The 18,591-nt window shown below is 43.4% G+C and overlaps 1 protein-coding gene across 4 annotated transcripts in view; it reads left to right on the top strand.

Annotated features, from left to right (window-relative positions):
- LOC146813001 (C-type lectin domain family 2 member E-like) overlaps positions 1–18,591 on the top strand; it is a 398,453-nt gene that overhangs the window by 199,571 nt on the left and 180,291 nt on the right. For 2 of the 4 annotated variants that reach the window (XM_085620023.1, XM_085620021.1), the window contains exon 2: positions 5,268–5,381. The exons of 1 other annotated variant lie outside the window; for it this stretch is intronic. In XM_085620023.1, coding sequence (XP_085476149.1) covers positions 5,268–5,381 — 114 coding nt within the window. Of the gene's footprint in view, positions 1–5,265; positions 5,382–18,591 lie in introns of those variants that run through there. One more of the 4 variants, XM_085620024.1, reaches the window with a different exon arrangement.

Raw genomic sequence — 18,591 nt, 5'->3', positions numbered from 1 at the left:
TAAAAAACCGTACAAATTCACTGAAAAAACCATAGGTTTCACACACGTTATAGTTACGAATTAGCATTTAAAAACCTTGCAAATTCACTTAAAAAACCATAGGTTTCACACATGTTATAGTTAGTTGGACATTTCACTCGTAAAAAACCAATGAAATTCCCCCGTTATAGTTAGTGCAGGCAACTATAACTCACGCGACCGCAATCCTCTGCTGATGACGTGAAATGTCCAGCTAACTATAACATGTGTGAAACCTATGGTTTTTTAAGTGAATTTGCAAGGTTTTTTAAATGCTAATTCGTAACTATAACGTGTGTGAAACCTATGGTTTTTCAGTGAATATATATATATATATATATATATATATATATATATATATATATATATATATATATATATATATATATAGTTTACAAATGCAACAGTAAGCCATCTGACAACTTTGCACACCCCTATCCTAATAAAATAATGCAAATGTTACCCTTATCTTTCCTCTCTTTATGTTCACTTGTTCATTAAAAAAAACACATTTGAAACGGAGTTATGGTTTTGATAAAGATACTAAACCAACTCAACTGGGCCTGGGTCTTTCTCCCATCTGTTTTGAGGCCAGCCACGTTTTTCTGAGATGTTGCCTTTTTGGCCATTCTAGCCTCTGGCAATCTTCCCTGTAGTGGTAATACTCAGCAATCACATCTCTCCCTTAATTGAAGAAGTAACAACATGCTTAAACTGCTAGTATGGAGTGGTCTAGTTGTTTTATAGCATGTATTTGGTTTGCAACGTATAAATGGTAATTAACGTGTACCAAGTAATAAAAGAAGCTTTATTCAGGAAAACAATGTTGCAGTGGCCTATATTAAACAAACATACTCGGAATAGAAACACCCCAGTATGTACTACTGAGCTCTGCTTAGCCACTCATGTAATAAAAAAGACTTTCACAGTGAAGGGTACAAGGAATGTGCACTATGAACCTTAAAACACCTATCTTGAAGGCACTGAAACACATCAGGTAAGGTGCTTTTGAAAACAATCCTAGTGCTATGATGCAAAATGGATGGAACGGGAGCATTTGCCTCATCTGTGAGAGTGAGTGAGATTATTCAGGATATCTGTGCTGTTCATTTGTGCATGTGGCAGCTACCGTCCCTGCTGACATCACACTTGTCCCCAGGCCCGAAAGTAGCCTATGTCCAGGGGTGAATCAGGACCAACAATTGGACTGGGCACCCAAAAACAAGTGGCCCACCTTTTCAGATCACAACCTTTCATTAACCATTGCTTGTTTAGTACCAGGGAGCTAATTTGGGGAGACATCTGTGATAAATTAAACTTTTCAAATGTTCTAGGAATGTTAGCATTATCCAATGCCGGAAATACCATTATGTCTCTGCAGCACACACACGTTTTCCAGCGAATATGTCCCTGAATCAGTTGCTCACTCTTTGAACCTCTAAACCCTTACTCACCCTCCGATCTCTGAATTATCTCTCTGCAAAACTCTTGGTCATTCTTATGGCTCCTTGATTGGTCCTGACCAACATGACCCCGGACGCTCATGCGTATCCTCTTGTCTGTAGGATTCTGTTCACACTTAAGAATCCATGGGTGCTGCTCATCTTAAGACCTCTTGCTCACCATCAGTTGGTCTCTTAACTACCCACTTATGAAAAGGATCCTAAAGTTTATTTCCACTCTCCAGGCCCCTGAGAGTCCTGCTCAGGCTGAGCTCCTTAAAGGTTCCAGCTCACGCTTGGGATCTTTTGATTCCGTCTCATCATCTGGTCACCTGATTTCCCTGTTCACCATCAGACCCTGTAGCTCTTTGTCACTCTTACCTGGAAGCTATGGGACATCCTAATTTCCCTGAGGACCAAGCTTACCATGAGATTTTGCAAACCCTATATATAAGTATAGCTTCCTTGATGTTTGCTCACCCTAAGGGCATGAGATGTACGGTCACCACCAGACAGCTGAAGCTCCTGCTCACCTTCAAGCCTCGCAGTGGGTGTTAGGGGTGAACATATACTTCAGTGGCATTGCTCAGTTCAGGTCCCTGAGCCTCAAGCTCACCCTCAGGGTCCTGAGGTTTATGCTCACTCCAAGTTGCCCGAAACACTGCTCACTCCAATCTTCAAGTCTCCTGCTTGTCCCAATGGTTCTTGCTCACCAGGGCTCACTAAGGCTCCTGCTAAGTGTAATTCACATGAGGCTCCTGGCCATGCTCAAGTGTCCAGAGGTTCCTTCTCAGGGACATTAATCACTGGAGCTCCGGTCCACCTTGGACCCCTGGGGCACATGGCATCCTCAAGTTGCTGAATCCTCTTCTCAATTTCACCTACCAGAAGATCTTGTTTATCTTCAGATCACTGGCTTTCCTTTTCACCCTGCGGTCTCCTGATAGAATAAGTCCAACCACTCACTGCTAAACTTCAGGCTTCAGTGGCTGTACAATCCAAGTCTTTCATTGACCCTTTTGATTGCCACACAGACGTCTCTTTGAGTGTGATGTCTTATGGGGTATAACACATTAGTACTTGGTGACTTTTATACTGTGGGTAGAGACATGATCTGACCCTGCTTGACATGCTAGAGGAAACCACTTCAACTACAGGCTTTCTTTTCATTTTATACAGACTTTGTTTCATTTTATACATATTACCTGTGCTCTTGCTCTCTCTTTCACTCCCCCACTTTCACCCTGCTGCTAGTGTTTATCCCTCTCTCCCCTTTCTTTACTCTCTCATTTCACCTGCACTCTCACTTTCTCACCCATCACATTCATTAGATTCTCTTGGTTTTTGTATGTCTGTCCATATATCATGCCAACTTTTCATTCTGTCTCCTTCCCTCAGTCTTTGTCACTCTACCAACCCCTCTATTTTAATCCCCTTCTATATCATTCTCCATACCATTATTCTGCTTCTCTTGGTTACCATCTCTTTTTTCTTGTCCCTCTCTCTCTCTGTTAGTCTATAGACACCCCCTCTTTCTAACGCCTGTCTCTCACATATACTCTATCCTTCTTTCTTTTTCTACCTCCCATGTCCTTATTCCCCACTCTCTCAATTTATATGGCCTCTTTGAGTTTTACTTCAGTTATTTATCTTGTCTGAAAAAATTCACCCTTTTTTCAATTGTTTGCTCATGTCAGTCACCCTCATTTCCTCCTAGCCCTTGAACTTGTTAGTGTCCTACACCTAATGTTATATTTTGTTCTGTCCCATTTACTGACTGGCTGCTGTCAGCAACTACCTGCTTTATCAAACCTGGAAATTTGCAGTAGACCGTTCTCCGGAGACATTAAATAGAATCCTGTCATTGTGAGTGCTTTCAGGTCTGCAGCTTACAAAAGTTATTCAGGAAAGTGCAGGGGCCTTGTTCTACCTTTAGTAGAGATCAGACCAAATGTATGTTTAATTGTTGAGTGGTAAAGGAAAATCCACCTATTTCTGGAGGAATTGTTTGATACAGTGGAGAACCCACAGGTGGCCTTTCTTTTACCATACTATCCCTTTCTTGATGGGGTAGTCACATATTAGCCCTTTCTTGGGTTTTACTCTAGATTTGGCACTCCCTCTAGATAGTGCCAACTTCTAAATGAAGCTGAAGACTACTGGAACATCAGAATAAGAAGTGTGTGTGAGGCCTTGATCCAGCCTTTCCTTATTATTACTGATGAGGAAACCTTTAACACCCTCTTCTCCATCCACCCTTCACTTTGTCATTCACTGTTCTTTTTCTCCCTTTGTCATCGCCCTTCTCTCCACTTTTGTGTCCTACCCTACCTTTACCAATCTCTTGTTCTACTCTTCTCTCCACTTAAGTCTGTCCTCACTTCATCTTTTCCTTTGTTGTTTCCCTCTCTCTTGTCTCTCTATCCCACTCCCTTAATGTGCTTATCGATAATTATTTCACTTCGCTAAAGCCTATTTTCCTCTCTTCTCTCCTCAATCATTTCTCCCTCTTTCCTCTCGTTTGTCTCTACTCCCCACCACGTCTTTTATATCCTTTTGCCTCTGGCTTTCTCTTTATTCCTCCTTTCGTCTCGCCTCAGGCCCCAACATAGAGGGCGAATTCATAATTTCACTGACGCTTTGTCGAAACCGAATTTTACTTTTGCCTATTTCTAGTCATATTTTTCTTTAAATACTAAGTTATTTCAGTCCTTAAGGTTTTATTTCTGAAGTTCCATCGCTCTTCGCGGTGCGCGGCGCCCTCCCCATTCCATAAACAGATGACATTTCATTAGAATGAAACTTCCAATCTACATCTGGTATGCCACTGTGCATTATTTTAAACTAAGAAAGCTGGTACTAACTCCCTCCATCCCCATCCCCCCCCCCTGTAGCTTTACTATCCATCCTTGTGGCCCGCTGTGAGGGACTAAAGCCGCCTCTCACCTAAGACCTGGTAATTGTGCTGCTCAAAGCATCAGCAGCTTCCCGAGGAGTCAAAGTCCCCTCCCGAGGCCTGGGATGGGAGGAGATGCTCCATGCTGTGCCCCATCTGCCAGGCCATGGTCATTCTGCCCGTGACAATGGCCCGTCCTGACTGTGTCTTGCTGAGAGTCACTGCCAAGCTGTAGCAGCCTTACTGGTTGTGCGCCAGCAGGAAAGTCGGCCCGGTATGTGGAGCTGCTTTTCCACTTCTGAATGGTCTTAGATGGGCCTTGGGTGGGCCAGGATCTTCCTTGGGTGGGCCAGGATCTTCCTTGGGTGGGCCTGGCCCACCTGGCCGACCCTCAAGAACCGGGTCTGGGGTCCCATCGGGTGCATTCATAAGACCCTGTACTGTGAAGTTTCAGAGGTAATGTCCTACGTGTCTGCATCCTTCCAATCACATCAAGGTCATCTGTTATGTTTATAGGTGTCTCCAGGCGCAGGCAATACAATGTAAGTAATATTTAGCATTACCTGCAACATGCCAGGCAGGACTGGGAACCTACAGCAGCCCTGGCAGCTCTCACAGACTTGCCTCTGGGGAAGCAGTGCCTGTCCCTGAGGCTGGAAATGCCTGCTTGAAGCTTTTGTTACTGGGGGCTGATATTGCAGCACTGCTGCAAAAGCAGCCCCCAGTACCAAAACTGGCCCCAACTCTTCCAGCCTCCCGGGGAAATGCCTGATGCCCAGTACGGCCAGTCCAGCCCTGAATAACACACAGCTAAAAGCAGTCCACAGATGGCACCTCAAAATGGCGGGAAAAAACTTTGAATGTTGCGCTGCATGTGCTAGATTCTAGAAGAACCTCTGTTTCTTTTGTAGATCATGAGCGGCCTGTAAGTGGGAGAAACGTGCTGAAGAGAGTGTGCAGATTCAATCTGGTGCTGGTTGCTGTTTCGTTCATCGTTATAACTGTTCTCCTATCGTGGGTCATAGGTGAGTTGCTGTCCCTTTCATGCATTTCTCTATTAGTAGAAGGTCCCACTTTTGGAGTATGTGCGAGCCCCCCCCCCCGCCCCCCCCAACCCCGTGGCCATTGCTAACAGTGCTTCAATTTATGGAACGCAGGTGTTTAACAAACACACGGCGCCTTAATAATATTTAAGGCTTCCTGTTTTCTGTTTTTACTGATTTTTACAGATAAATAAACAGAAAAAACATTTATTTTCTTATCTGTATTTATTTTTAATTATAAAAGCAGCAATCACCACAGGGCGATGAGTGTGTGTCTGTTTGCGCCCCATAGTGAAATGCCCGTAAATCGCCCCTGAGGGGCAGTGGTGGCTTAGCACAAGAGTTGCACAGCTGACATGCAATCTCATATTTGAAGTAACAACTCCCTTGTTATTTACTACCCACGCCCTCTCTGCCAGCACAAGCTTCTCCTCAAGATTCCAACTGTCCATCCAAAGGTGCAATGCACCAACTGTCTAATTAACTGGGGTAACAAATTAGGGAAGAGAGGTAAACAATGGGGCATGATCAGTAGAGGAAGGTGGAAGATAATGAGTGGAAAATATATACATGTGAATACAGATTGATTTAATTACAACACCTCCAAGTCACAAGTGATTATGAATGACGTTAGTGCTGGTAAATTGTAACATCACCATGGACTCCCAATCACATCTTCTCTGGCCGCTTTGCCAAGCAAGAGCCAACAAGGCTGCCACATGTCATGACTGCGTCATTACCTGCTCCCTTTTGAGTTCCAGGAAATTGAGTAAAAATTTGAATACATTTAAAGAGAGTGAGTAGCACACAGTCTCTACAGCACTTCATAAAGAACATTCATTAAACAACTATCTTTAATCTCCATCCCCGGGCTCTACTCTCTGCTCCTGACAATCCTGGTCTGGACCAAACTGTACTTGGTACTGGTTCCAGGTAACTGCAGAGGAAAGAGGAAGTAAGATGCGATGACGTGACTGATGCTGCTGACCAGTGCGAAGCAAGAAAACGAGTGTCCACAAAGCTTACGAATGGTAAGCAACGGGTGGGCTATAAGCCCCTTTTAAGATTTTTTTACTTTTATTTTTTTTAATTGCAGGAGATTTTCCAAACCTAAAAATGGATATCCTTACCGACAACCGCTTCAGGCCTCACTCTCCACTCTACGATTGTGATTTATACAACCTAATAAATGGCTACAAAAACTCCATACCCTCTAACATTCAGTCTACTTGCCATCCACAAATCGGCCTACCTATCCCCATCATCATCTCTAACTGTAGTTCCCAGGAGTCGATCACACCTCTCCTCTAAATCGCAGCTTATTCCCCCAATCTGATCCAAATACCTACTGTTCCTCCTGGGCAGCAGGTGTGTGAGAAAACTGGCTTTTTGCAGGTGTCTTCCCTCCACACCCCATCCTCCCCACCTTTATGCCTCGATTTGGACTACTAAATGCTGGTTTTTGATTCTGAAAGTGCTCTGAAGCCTGCAAAACCAAGGCCCAGTGCTATCTTCCTAACACTGATACATGTGAATTGGCAACCCAAGTTGACAAGGACTTTAACCCAATTTTAAGTCCCTGGTAAATGGTACCAGTGGTGCACAGGGCATGGGAGTTAAATGGGTCACCAGGGCCTGAAGCTCTGGTTGTCACTCTGAGCGACCCACGTAAACAGATGGCAGCAAGTCTAGCATTGCAGACTGCAGGAGCAGTGCAAACTACTCAAACTCAACTTTGCCCTCACACTGTGTAGCAAGTTCAAACCACTATTTTTAATATACACCGGTCACCCCTAAGTAATTACGGTCTCTTGGGCTCAGGAGGGAGAGTGCATAAAATTAAAGGTGAGGACATATAAGTGGCTTGAGGTTGCCAGCTCCTTCATGGTACTGCCGAAATATGTCATGTTTGGTATCAAACAACTTGTCTCATCACCCATGACACTATTCTCATGCCAGAATCAATGTGGCATGCACCCAGTTTGCTACCTTAGAGGTTGCCCACCTGGTTGCCTTAGCCTTTCCTGTGATCTGGCTGGCAGCCCACAGCTACTGCCACCAAGATGGGAATCTAGCTTCCTGCCAGGAGGTGTGAACATTCACAGGAGTGAGAAACAATGGCTCGATGGGAAGGAGGTGTCACCTTCCTCCCCAATAGCATGGCTAGTGAAGTGGCACATCAAGGCGGTGAGCTCCAAAGATCACTCCGTCTCTGATATGCATCCAGGCTGCCTCTCAGAGGAGGAAACATGCAAACCCCTGCACCCAATCACATTTGCACCTGGGCAGGTGGAAAACTATTTATAATGTACTGAGCAAAGTATACAGTTTCTATAGTGAAGATAAACAGTGTGTGGTGACTAGGTCAGTCAAGTCCCAACCATTCACAGGGTAGCATGACTCTTTGGGAGCACGTGCCCTCAAACACCAGAAGGATGTCGAGCTTCATCATTTGGCGAGCGCCACGTCGGGCCGGTGCTGCAATGCCCGGTGGGAACCCACAAAGGGGCTCTTTACCGGAGATCTTTTCGGTATGCCGTTTGAAATGTATGAAACCTGGGTGTGGGGCAGTGAGGTGTAGATTGGTGTGGAATGATTTAGTCAGCTGTGATGATTCGAGAAGTGCAGATAAAAATAGGTCTAAGGTACTCTAAAAAAGTTTTGTTCAGTGAGTCCCCTAGCCTTTATTAAAACCAAGTGTGTGCTGTCATCATAAATTATGATCTATGATAGCTGATGGGTCGACCATTTTCCTACCCTAGTCAATCCCCTAAGGGATCTGGTGCCAATTCTTCAGGACCAATAATTCCTAATCTACACGAGGAACCTGTAGTTTATCAATTGACTCCCTTTCAATCCCCAGGCGATTGCTTATAACGATATTAATACCTTTATAAATGTATGTAAAGACCAACCCTATTTAGGTGTGGTGGGGTTTCTCGAGTTGGGGCTAAGCTACATGCTCATTAAGTGTGAGGATCCACAATAAATGTGCGAAGGAACCCCCACCGCACCTGTTGCTGGGATTCTGCTCAGGAACAGAACTATGCTTGGGACCATAGAACATCAGTAGATAGGGACTGAGTCACCATACCATCTCAATACCATGAGGCCGAGTCCGACTAGCTATAGTGTCTCACTTGTCCCCCTAACCTTACCAGAGAAACAAGTGAATTGCCTGACCCTTTCAGGGATCGCGGTAACAGGACATCGACTTTCGCTCACACACTGGTACACATCCAGAATAAGAAATGAAAGAGACATGAAGGAAGTTTGAAATGCTTATTTAAACTATTGTGCTCTAGAACGCAGTATACGTGCCACAATCAGAAAACAACTGCTTCGCAACGAATGCCATGAGCATAGTCATCAAACCGTATATTGTGAAAAGCTGTTGTATTATTAGACAGATTTGCCTAACCACCCTCCCCTTCTACAGAAGCGCACTGATTATACAGCAAAGGACTCTGGGAATAGTAGAGGACCCCGTACCTTAGCATACACAGATGGACGTTCTACATCTCCGATACAGCTGTAATCTTCTCTTTGAAGTCAATCTCTGCCTGTCTCTCTCATTGCTGTGTATACCTATATGACAAGGCTCACATATTCATAAACAACAGCTGCATTTCTGTGTTTTGTCTGGGTGCTAGGGCCTGACCAGAACAAAATAACAAGGACATTGTTATTTGACCTTGCCTGCTGTGGTCAGACTAAATCTCAGGAAAGAACACAACTGCAGGTTCTGGAGGAAAACACAATGTGGCGCAAAAGCAAACATCTTTATATAGTAACGTGTGCAAGGCAAATGCAGCCTGGGTCATGCACAGTTAGGCTAACATAGGGAAAACTACAATGAGCCATGCACAGAGCACATGATACCTTCCCCTTGGTCAGGATAAAAGCACGGAAAGGGAAAACAGAACGAAAATATAATCAACTCAAAGACATTTTGAGAAATTAATATTAATGATGCATGGTCAGAACATACAATTTGATTACAAAAAATGTCCAATTAAAGCATTTCGGAGGAACCCAGTATGTAATCAGCCATTTTAGAGGCAAAGGACTCCACAATGGGGTCCAACTCCATGGGGATGGACAGGTCTACGGCCCAGTTCAGAAGGTCGAAAGAGCAGACCTGATCCTCTTCTGTAACAGATGCGGATACTATCGCCGGTGACCCTGTATGTATGTATGTGTCTTGTAAAGCGCACTGCTGCCCTGAGGCGTCCTGGCGCTGTAGACCGCTGGGGAACCCGTCCTGGCTATCCCTGTGAGATGGTCCCTCCTGGGTATCTCCAAGGTGAAACCAGGCATCCCTGGCGAATGTGGGGGGCCGTTGTGGAGATGAGGCAAGCTAATGCCCAGAGTTGCCTAGTGTGATCCCTGGTTAGAGTAGGCACAGAGGCGAGAATTATCGAGGCCGCTGGCCCTGGTCCACGACCCTGCCGCGTTGGGAATTGAACCCTGGTCACAGGCCGTCCTCTGCTTCCGGGTCTGCTGCCTCTAACCAGTGAGCCACACCACTCCACTTTACTCCAACAATCACTGTCCCAATGCACAGGAACTCCCATTGGCCATTTTCTCCTGACTCGGATTTTGTAGCGATCGCAAACCCAAGGAACAGTCCTGATAATGTGCCACTAAGGGACTCATCAGCAGTTCGATATCCAAGGCAGCCGTTTTCTATAGAGCCAGGCATATATCCAGTGCCCTTTGAAAGGGTCACCACATGAAGTGACATACAGGTTGCACTTAGGTGAAGTAGGCACGGCGGAAGGTTAAACACCAATCTACATCAAGTGCATGCAGAGGAACAATTCCAAACAGATGAAGCATACACTCATGGTATTTTTGGAGCGATACCAGGTCCTGTCCGGCTGCAAAAGGAACATCCATTAAGAATCAGCAGCAACAGAATGAGAATGCCGCGAATATGAAACTGCAGCACCGGGAACCCACCGAACATGCTGGAAAAAATAGTGTATAAAAGCCGGAATTACTCCAAAGATAGTTTGGAATGATGTCACGAGGCCAGCGCTTACAGGTTTGAAAATGAAATGGGCTACACTCGTGGTATCAGAAGCATTAAGTATTTGATGCATCAGTTCACCGAAATGCAGGGGAAGATTTGTATTTAACAAAGACTGTATTTCGACAGTAGTTCTAGCCTCCTGCAATTCGAAGGCCTCACCTTCAGATGTAAGAGCCACTTCTTGTTAAAACAATAATGCCATGAGTCTGCTTGGTGTGTTAAAACCTGCCTTCAAAGTTGGAATGGAAGGCCACAATGAGCTATCAAGAATTCCATTTGCAGGAGGATACCGGACGTTGCTGCAGCAAGTGACCAACTGGGAAACTGAGACTATATACGGGACACAACATACCGCAAGAGTCTTGGCTATTTAGCATGAGATAGCTCCCTTTGGAAAGTACTGAAATGAAAGGCAGAATGGAGGGAACAGGAGTTCCTTTCAAATAACGAGCCAAATTAGGCACTGCGACATTACAAGCACCATCATGTTTAACATGTTGACAAACAGTGAATGTCCGGCAGTGGAGTCACACTCTTCTCCCGTAAGAAAAACTTCTCTAACAGCAATAGGTAAACGGCTGGGACCATAACGCGTGTATGTAGCTACTCCCAATGGGTTCATATCTACCTATAGAGGAAAATGTTTCATGCAAGCTGTAAACTGAAATGTTGATATGGGCAATGAAATTACTCCATATATTAACCACACTGCTGAAGGCGTTTTGGCTATAGTGAAGGGGAGTTTTTCCAATTTCTCTAAATGTAGCTTGGTGTAAGTTGCATCTTTTATAGCCATTGAATGTTGCTTGTGTGTTCAATTGAAAGGCAGAAACAAAGCATTAAAGTTCAGGTAATGCCAAGGGGACACATTCGTTTTTGAGAGTTTGAAGCGTCCAGCTGAACTGCATAATAGATTTAAGTGGACTTGGACCATGTTACAGTGTTGATGCATCATTCTGCACAATATCCATAACGGATGAAGCAATGCTATTTAGTTTACAAATACGGGATGATAACGTGTTAATACTATTGTCAACCGCAGCAAGTACTTTATCCAAATTATCTTGATCAATTTGTCTCACACGTATAGCTGCTTCCATTTGTGATAATTCCAAATTTCATTGTGAGCCGCATACAGGAACCTTTTTGAACGAGGGGACTTGAGACCTAACAAAAAATCAGATAGATTCATGTCTTCAGAGAGATAGAAAGAAGTTTTTTGGTGCAGATAGTGTAGAATGTTCCAACCATTGCTGACACAGATTTCCCACTGAATAGGTGGTAACAATGTTTGAATGGGCTGACTGGGAGTACCGTGGATCTGGTCTACTGGATTTGAACCTGGGTGTGGAATTAAGAAAATGATCATGACAACAATTTGTGTAAACTGGCCATAACAGCCACCCACCAGGATTTGGAAATGATGAGTTAAATGTACCATGTTGTAACATATCATTTAACTGGGCTTCTGTATAATTTGGTAAGATTGCCAATCCTCAAAGCGTGCAATTGAGAGAATAGTAGGGGCATTCAGCTCTTTAATTTTGGCTCAACTCAGACAAGTAGTCTGTTGGATCGTATTATTTAGGAAAGTAATTTTCATGGGAATCAGACAAGCACAAAATAAAGTTTCTGTGCACTGGACCTGCCAGGGCTTTGTACCGAAAACTGATTTCAGATCAATATTGTTTTTCCAATAATCATAGCCTTTAAGGGCCATCTGGTCGACAAATGAAGCTGCATATATCAACTTGGCCTGAGTCAGCATACATATTTTTTCGATTGGGTCAGGACCAATTTAAAATAGTATAACACTGGGTTTGAAGGGTCATAGCTCGTAAAATATACGTACTGTCTGTCTGTGTTTTTGAACTTCTTGTGGGGGAGTTGGACAATGTTTCCACTATGTATAATTATAATGGGGACATTGTCCACTTGCCATATCTAAAAATGTATGTCCATAATGATGGTAGCAGAACATCTCAGTGTAATTAGCAGAATTAAGATATACATTTTCGGATTCAAACACAGAATAATATTCTAATTCAGAAAGAATTGAATTCAGTTCCAACATCCCAATCATATGACTGCAACCCCGGTACTATCAGATCACAGAAACTTTGAATACGTATGTTATCTGCAGGTTCTCCGTAGGACCGAATATATCAAAGGGAACTTTATCCCAAACAATTCCATTAGTTACTGGAACAGCTGAAATGTTGACAAGGGACAAGAATCTTTTTATTTTATGTGACGAGGAATGAGGGGCCATCGCCACGTTGACCAGTTTTTTAGCAGAACGTTCTGGGAGCTAATGGCCATTAATCAAAAGGAAAGAAAACTGTCACAAATCCAATCCACATGAATAAAAGAACCAAGAAAAATACGGTCCAAATATATATCCAAGGAGGGACCAGATAAGTGTGCTTAAACCAAGAAATAAAGATACAAATCCGCGCTGGAGGTGGATGCAGAACTGAAGACACTGAGAGCTGTCAGATGAAAAATGGTCTTGAGCCATATAGTACCAGGGGAATTCAACGGGAAAAGAGGAGGCTGAGATTGAGCAGTCTGATTAAAAAAATATAACAGCGGATCATTATAAACGACATGCATTGTGGAAGATGGAATAATAGAAACAGGAACCATGACAACTGAGGTTTTTGTCCCCCCCCACCCTTCCCGGCAGCCACGGGGGAAGCAGCCATGGTGGTGCTAACGAGCTGTAAACAAAATTCTTGCGTGGGACCATTCCGGGGCATACTATGGCGAATGGGCCATATGACGTAACTTGACATGTTCAATGGAGAGAAAGCTGTTTTCTTTATGAACTGGCAGTGGTGGCAAAAGGACGGTTTGTGTACCCTGGATACCAAGGACTGGAACAGGAGCACAGTACGTTGGGCCAAATTCCTTCTGGAGTGACACCTTTTCACGAACAAAGTCTCCAACTTTAGGAAGCCAACCAGACACTGGAATCAGAGTATCTGAACTCGAAAAAAGAGAAGCAGAGAAATGCGTGCGAGCCAGGGAGTTACAGCACTTTTGTAGATCCTGTAAGACAGTACAGTGGTTTTCTACGTCAAAGGTTGCGGCTGCCTTCACAGTGTCTGGACCATCAGTATTTCATACGGGGTATCCCACCCAGAGATCTTTTAGGGAAGTTATTTAATGCCCATTGAACCCTATAGAGGTGGCGTAACCATCCCCGCCCTCTACATAATACTCTAGCTGTTAAGGATTGCTTTAAGTCACGGTTCATTCTCTCCACAACAGAATTGCCCTCAGGCCTATACAGAGAAGAAAATGTACTTGCACACACATAGACTTCATCAAATCATGGTACGCCTTAGAGGCAAAAGCCAGACCTTGGTCCGAGTGGAATGCACGACAGGCATAAATCCCAACAAAGACTTGCAAATCTTTAATAACAGTTTGAGTATCTGCCGATCTCTGTGGCCATATCCAGAGGAACCTAGAGCAAGAATGAACTGCAACCTAAATAAACTTGAAAGCAGTATCAGAAATTAAAGGACTGCAGTGATCTAAATAAAGAGCCGAAAGGGTGATTGGAGATAAACAAATGTGTCTGCAGTGGGCGAAACACAGTGGGACATTTAATTTGTTGGCAAATGTCACAACTTAAGGCATATTTCCTGGCTTCCTGGTATAAACGTTTCCACCAATAACGTTGTTGTAAAAGGGAAATAGTGGCAGTCACTCCCGCATGTGCAGAAGTTACTCCTTTATGAGCAGCAACTATTAAAGAATGTCTGCAGTCAAGGTTGGGTGTCATGCGATCGCCAACCCCTAGTAACAAATGTAAGTTGTTTGTTCATTCAGTTAATATGAATATTTAGAAAGAAAACCCTTTGGTAAAGTGGGGCCGGCTTTAAATGCATGGATGGCAGTCAAGATATCATTATCAACATGGGTTTTAGATGCGTAATTGCTGCTGTTTTACATGTGGCCACTACAGATTTGGCTGCCTCATCAGCCAGAGAATTCTCTACTGCAAGTGCTCCCACACGTTGATGACCGAATGTATGAATAACATGCACCAGTGGCAACTTATCTTTAAAATCTGCCAACTTAACGCAAAACATCCTATGCTTGATTGTGCTACCTTTAGAATCCCTGAAATCATTTTGTTGCTAAAAATGTAAATGATAATTAAAAGATTGTATACAATAAATCTAATCACACACTATAAGTGCTAGGAACTTAGGGATTTGAATGTTTAAAAGTGCAAGAAGCAAGGCTTTCAGTTCACCTAACTGGGCACTACAGTCTCCTAGAGACTGAGTGTGAGTAACCGTAGGTTGGAAAATGCCATCCTCCATAGAGCCTAAAAGGATGGCGCATGCTGCCAAATATTTCTGTTTAGAACCTATAGCCGGTTGCGCAGAACCATCACTGTAAATATTACACTTGTATTCATCAAGTGGAAGAATTGAAGAGGGTACAGGATAATCATGCTCATATTGTAAAAATTCCTGTGCCTTCAAAGAAGGACCAAAGACAAAATCGACATCAGTGGCTGTTAAGGATGTAGCTCACTGAATCCACCTGGGATGCAGGGCTTTCGAATTCAGAACACCTGCTTTAGTAACAGTCTCTAAGGCCGGCACAGGAGAAACGAGAATAATGCCTGTAACTTGAGCCACAGGATGCTCTATAAGCATGGCCATCTGGACTAGTGTCAGAATTTTTTCCTTAATGGAAGAAAAAACGCATTTGTGCCAGGGAATATAAATGCGATTTATATGCAATAGGAATTGTATCAGCTTCATTAAATGTGACAAAGGGAAATCCAATTGTACCCAGCAAAATCCATCAAATTCGTTTTAGACGTGTATGTAAATGTCGCGTTTTAAGCAAATTAGACTGTAAAGTTCTGAGAATCTCAGTGTGTTCGGGCATCAAGCAGGATGTGGAAAAATCAGGACGTATCAAACCACAGAGTGGTTTAATACATTGAGCGTAGTCGGAAATATATGTTCTCCCGAAGTTTAAAAATCCAAGCAAAGACTGTAATTTCTTTTATGTGTTTGAGAGTTGGCAACTGCGCACATTTTTTCTAAAAAGTGAGGGGCCAAGGAACCAAGTTAAAGGACACTGAGGGATGCAATATTAGACTTTGAAAAATGTAACTTGCAAGTTCCGCAAATCGCGTAATCATGCGATCAAGTGTAGCCAAATGAGGATTCAATTCATCATCTGTTAAGTAAATGTCATGAACATAACACAAAGCGTCTGGGTCTATATCATGTAGAAATCAACACAATTCGTGCCACAGAACCCCTGGGCTGTTCAGATAGCCCATAAGGAAACAAGCGTATCGCGTCTGTGATCCAAGGGCAGTATGAAAAAATCTTTGGCTCGTACTCCTTATTTCTGTTCTCTTTTATCCAATGGTAGTCTTTAGGGGAGAGCGATCCTGGCTTGCGCTGCCTCCTAAAGCGCTGAGTGAACAATATAACAGCCGCTGATATGAATGATATCAGTCCCAGGATGCATCACACCGTATAAGATGAAAAAAATCATCGTAAACCATATTTAATCAATATTCCATGATTTTATTGTTTGTAAATTGAGGTTGTAGAATGAGGTGATTCCAATTTTCAAATGCTTACATAATGCCCAATCGCCTTTAATACAGCATGTCGAAATTCCCAGTTCATTTAACAACTGTTCAAAGCTTGACCCAAAGCATTTCAGTCAGTGGTTCTTTTCTAAAAATATTAAACATCAAAAGAATTGTCATTAGAATGCTGTGAAATCCTTACAATCGCAGCGATGAACTTGATGTAAGATGCGCTACAATTTTACATGGGGCCCTCTGCAATGAAGGCCCCCGGCAACCCCTTTTCACACCAGCACACGGAAAAATTCCAATGAAGGGAAAGCCCCTGGAAGTTTCTAATAAGCCCCGTTTTCCCGGTGCCAGATCTATTAGAAATTAGAGGGCAAGCACAAAAAGGAGAAATAATGATGCAGCACACAGAAGGAAGACTTTGAAGTCCCTGAGTCTTTCAAAACAGGAGACCAGCACACACAAGCCCTTTGAGATTCTCCACAAGCATGATACCACAGCAGGGCAAAAAGAGTCAGTCCCTTTCCTCCACCACAGACAGAAGCAGCAACTTTAGGCCAACCCCTCATGCACACAGCAAAGGGGCAGTACTCCTCCTCACAGCTCTCCAGCACTTCTTCGAGGCAGGGTCCTCTTGTTCCTGGAAGTAATCTAAAGTTTTGGGGTTTTAGGTGTACTACTTATACCCCAAAATGTCTTTGTTCTCTTTGTGGCAAAGGTCTCTGAAACCATTCCATACCAGTTCTGCCCTCTCTAATGCAGCATGACCACAGTGGGCAGAGACAGCATTGTGTAAAAGGAGACACAGCCTAGTCAGGTGTAATCACAACTCCTCCCACTACTCTAAATGCAGACCAGGCCTATTCAGGCCAGCGATGAGTCACCCAGGCACAGCAGGGCACACCTCAACCCCCCCCCATGACTGCTGTCTAGAGTGAATGCACATCTCAGCTCCTCTCACTCACACACCAGACGCTGAATACACAAACAGCCAGAGGCATACAGAATGGTAAAGTAAGAAAATGATCACTTTCAAAAAGTGGCATTTTCAAACACAGGATTTAAAAACCACCTTCACCAAAAGGTGTGTTAATAAATTCTGAATTAAGAGAGTCTAAACCTAATTTTCCTATCTTGTCCCTATTGCAATTTACACATGTAAAAATGTTACAGTGCAACTCCAATGTTAAGCCTATGGGGCAGATAGCCTTTCAATAGTGAAAAACGAATTACACAGTATTTCACTATCAGGAGATGTCGCTATATGCACATGTACACAATAGTACCTGTCCTACCTTCCACATACACTGCACCCTGCCCATGTGGGTACCTTGGGCCTACCTTAGGGGTACCTTACATGTAAGGAAAGGGAAGGCTTGGGTCTGGCAAGTGGGTGCACTTGCCAGCACATGGCAGTTTACAACTGCGTGCGCAGACACCACATTGGTATGTCTGAGACACTTTTACAGGGCTACTCATGTGGGTGGCACAACGTGTGCTGCAAGCCCACTAGTAGCATTTGATTTACAGGCCCTGGCACACATCATGCACTTTACTAGGGACTTACCAATAAATTAGATATGCCAATCGTGGATAACCAATCATTTTCACAATTTATACAGAGAGCCTATGCACTTTAGCACTGGTTAGCAGTGGTAAAGTGCCCAGAATCCTATAGCCAACAAAAACAGGGTCAGGAAAATAGAAGACAAAGGGAAAAAAGTTTGGGGATAAACTTGTTGAAAGGGCCCGGTCTAACAACGGACCAATCACGGCTCTCTGGAGCCAAATTGTGACCGAAATAAACTTTGGAATTATCAAGTGTGTGGTTAATACATTTGTATGATCAATATTATTATTTATTTATTTTAAATATATTTTATTGCCATTTTAACGAAATCGACCATTTGAGTACAATCAGGAGAAGAAAAACGGAACAAAAAACAAAAACAGGAAGCATAACTGATTGCAACTACCATCACTGTCTACAATCATGGGTGTTAGCCCCACCAATTCAAATATATCTCGACAATTATTCAGAGAGTTGTCCAGTAACGGTCCATCTTATGTATACAGGTTTAGATTGGTCCCAGTATATCATTGCCAATATACAAATCCAAACCAAGAAGAAATTAGAAAAGGGAAAGAACAAACAGGGAAACAGGCAACGGGTAACTGGAGTCAAGGGGTGGTGTGAACACATCTACATGAAAATTGAGCCTTGGGCTGAAGGCTTGACCTCTGCGCTCATCTGCCTCTATGACCTTAAATATTTTAACATTCTTCAGTATATACATTTTTACTGCTAAGACCTGGCTCTGCGACTGATCCGAAGCTGCCCTCCCCCCACGCGCCTTGAGACCCTCACGGGTGAATCTCGTGCTTTATAAGCCCCCAAATTGATTAAGTGAGAAGGTCATTTTTTTTCTTCAATATTTTTATTAGCATTTTGTCATTAACAAAACATGGTATCATTAATAAACTTTTCAATAGTGCATACATGTTGTGTCTGTACAGTACTTATCAAGCGCATGACTGCTAGTTTACCAGAATGGTTC

Source organism: Triturus cristatus, chromosome 7 (assembly GCF_964204655.1).
Source record: "Triturus cristatus chromosome 7, aTriCri1.1, whole genome shotgun sequence".
Classification (NCBI taxonomy): Eukaryota; Metazoa; Chordata; class Amphibia; order Caudata; family Salamandridae; genus Triturus; species Triturus cristatus.
The sequence above is the reverse complement of the archived record's forward strand: the minus strand, read 5'-3'. Positions and strand labels throughout refer to the sequence as shown.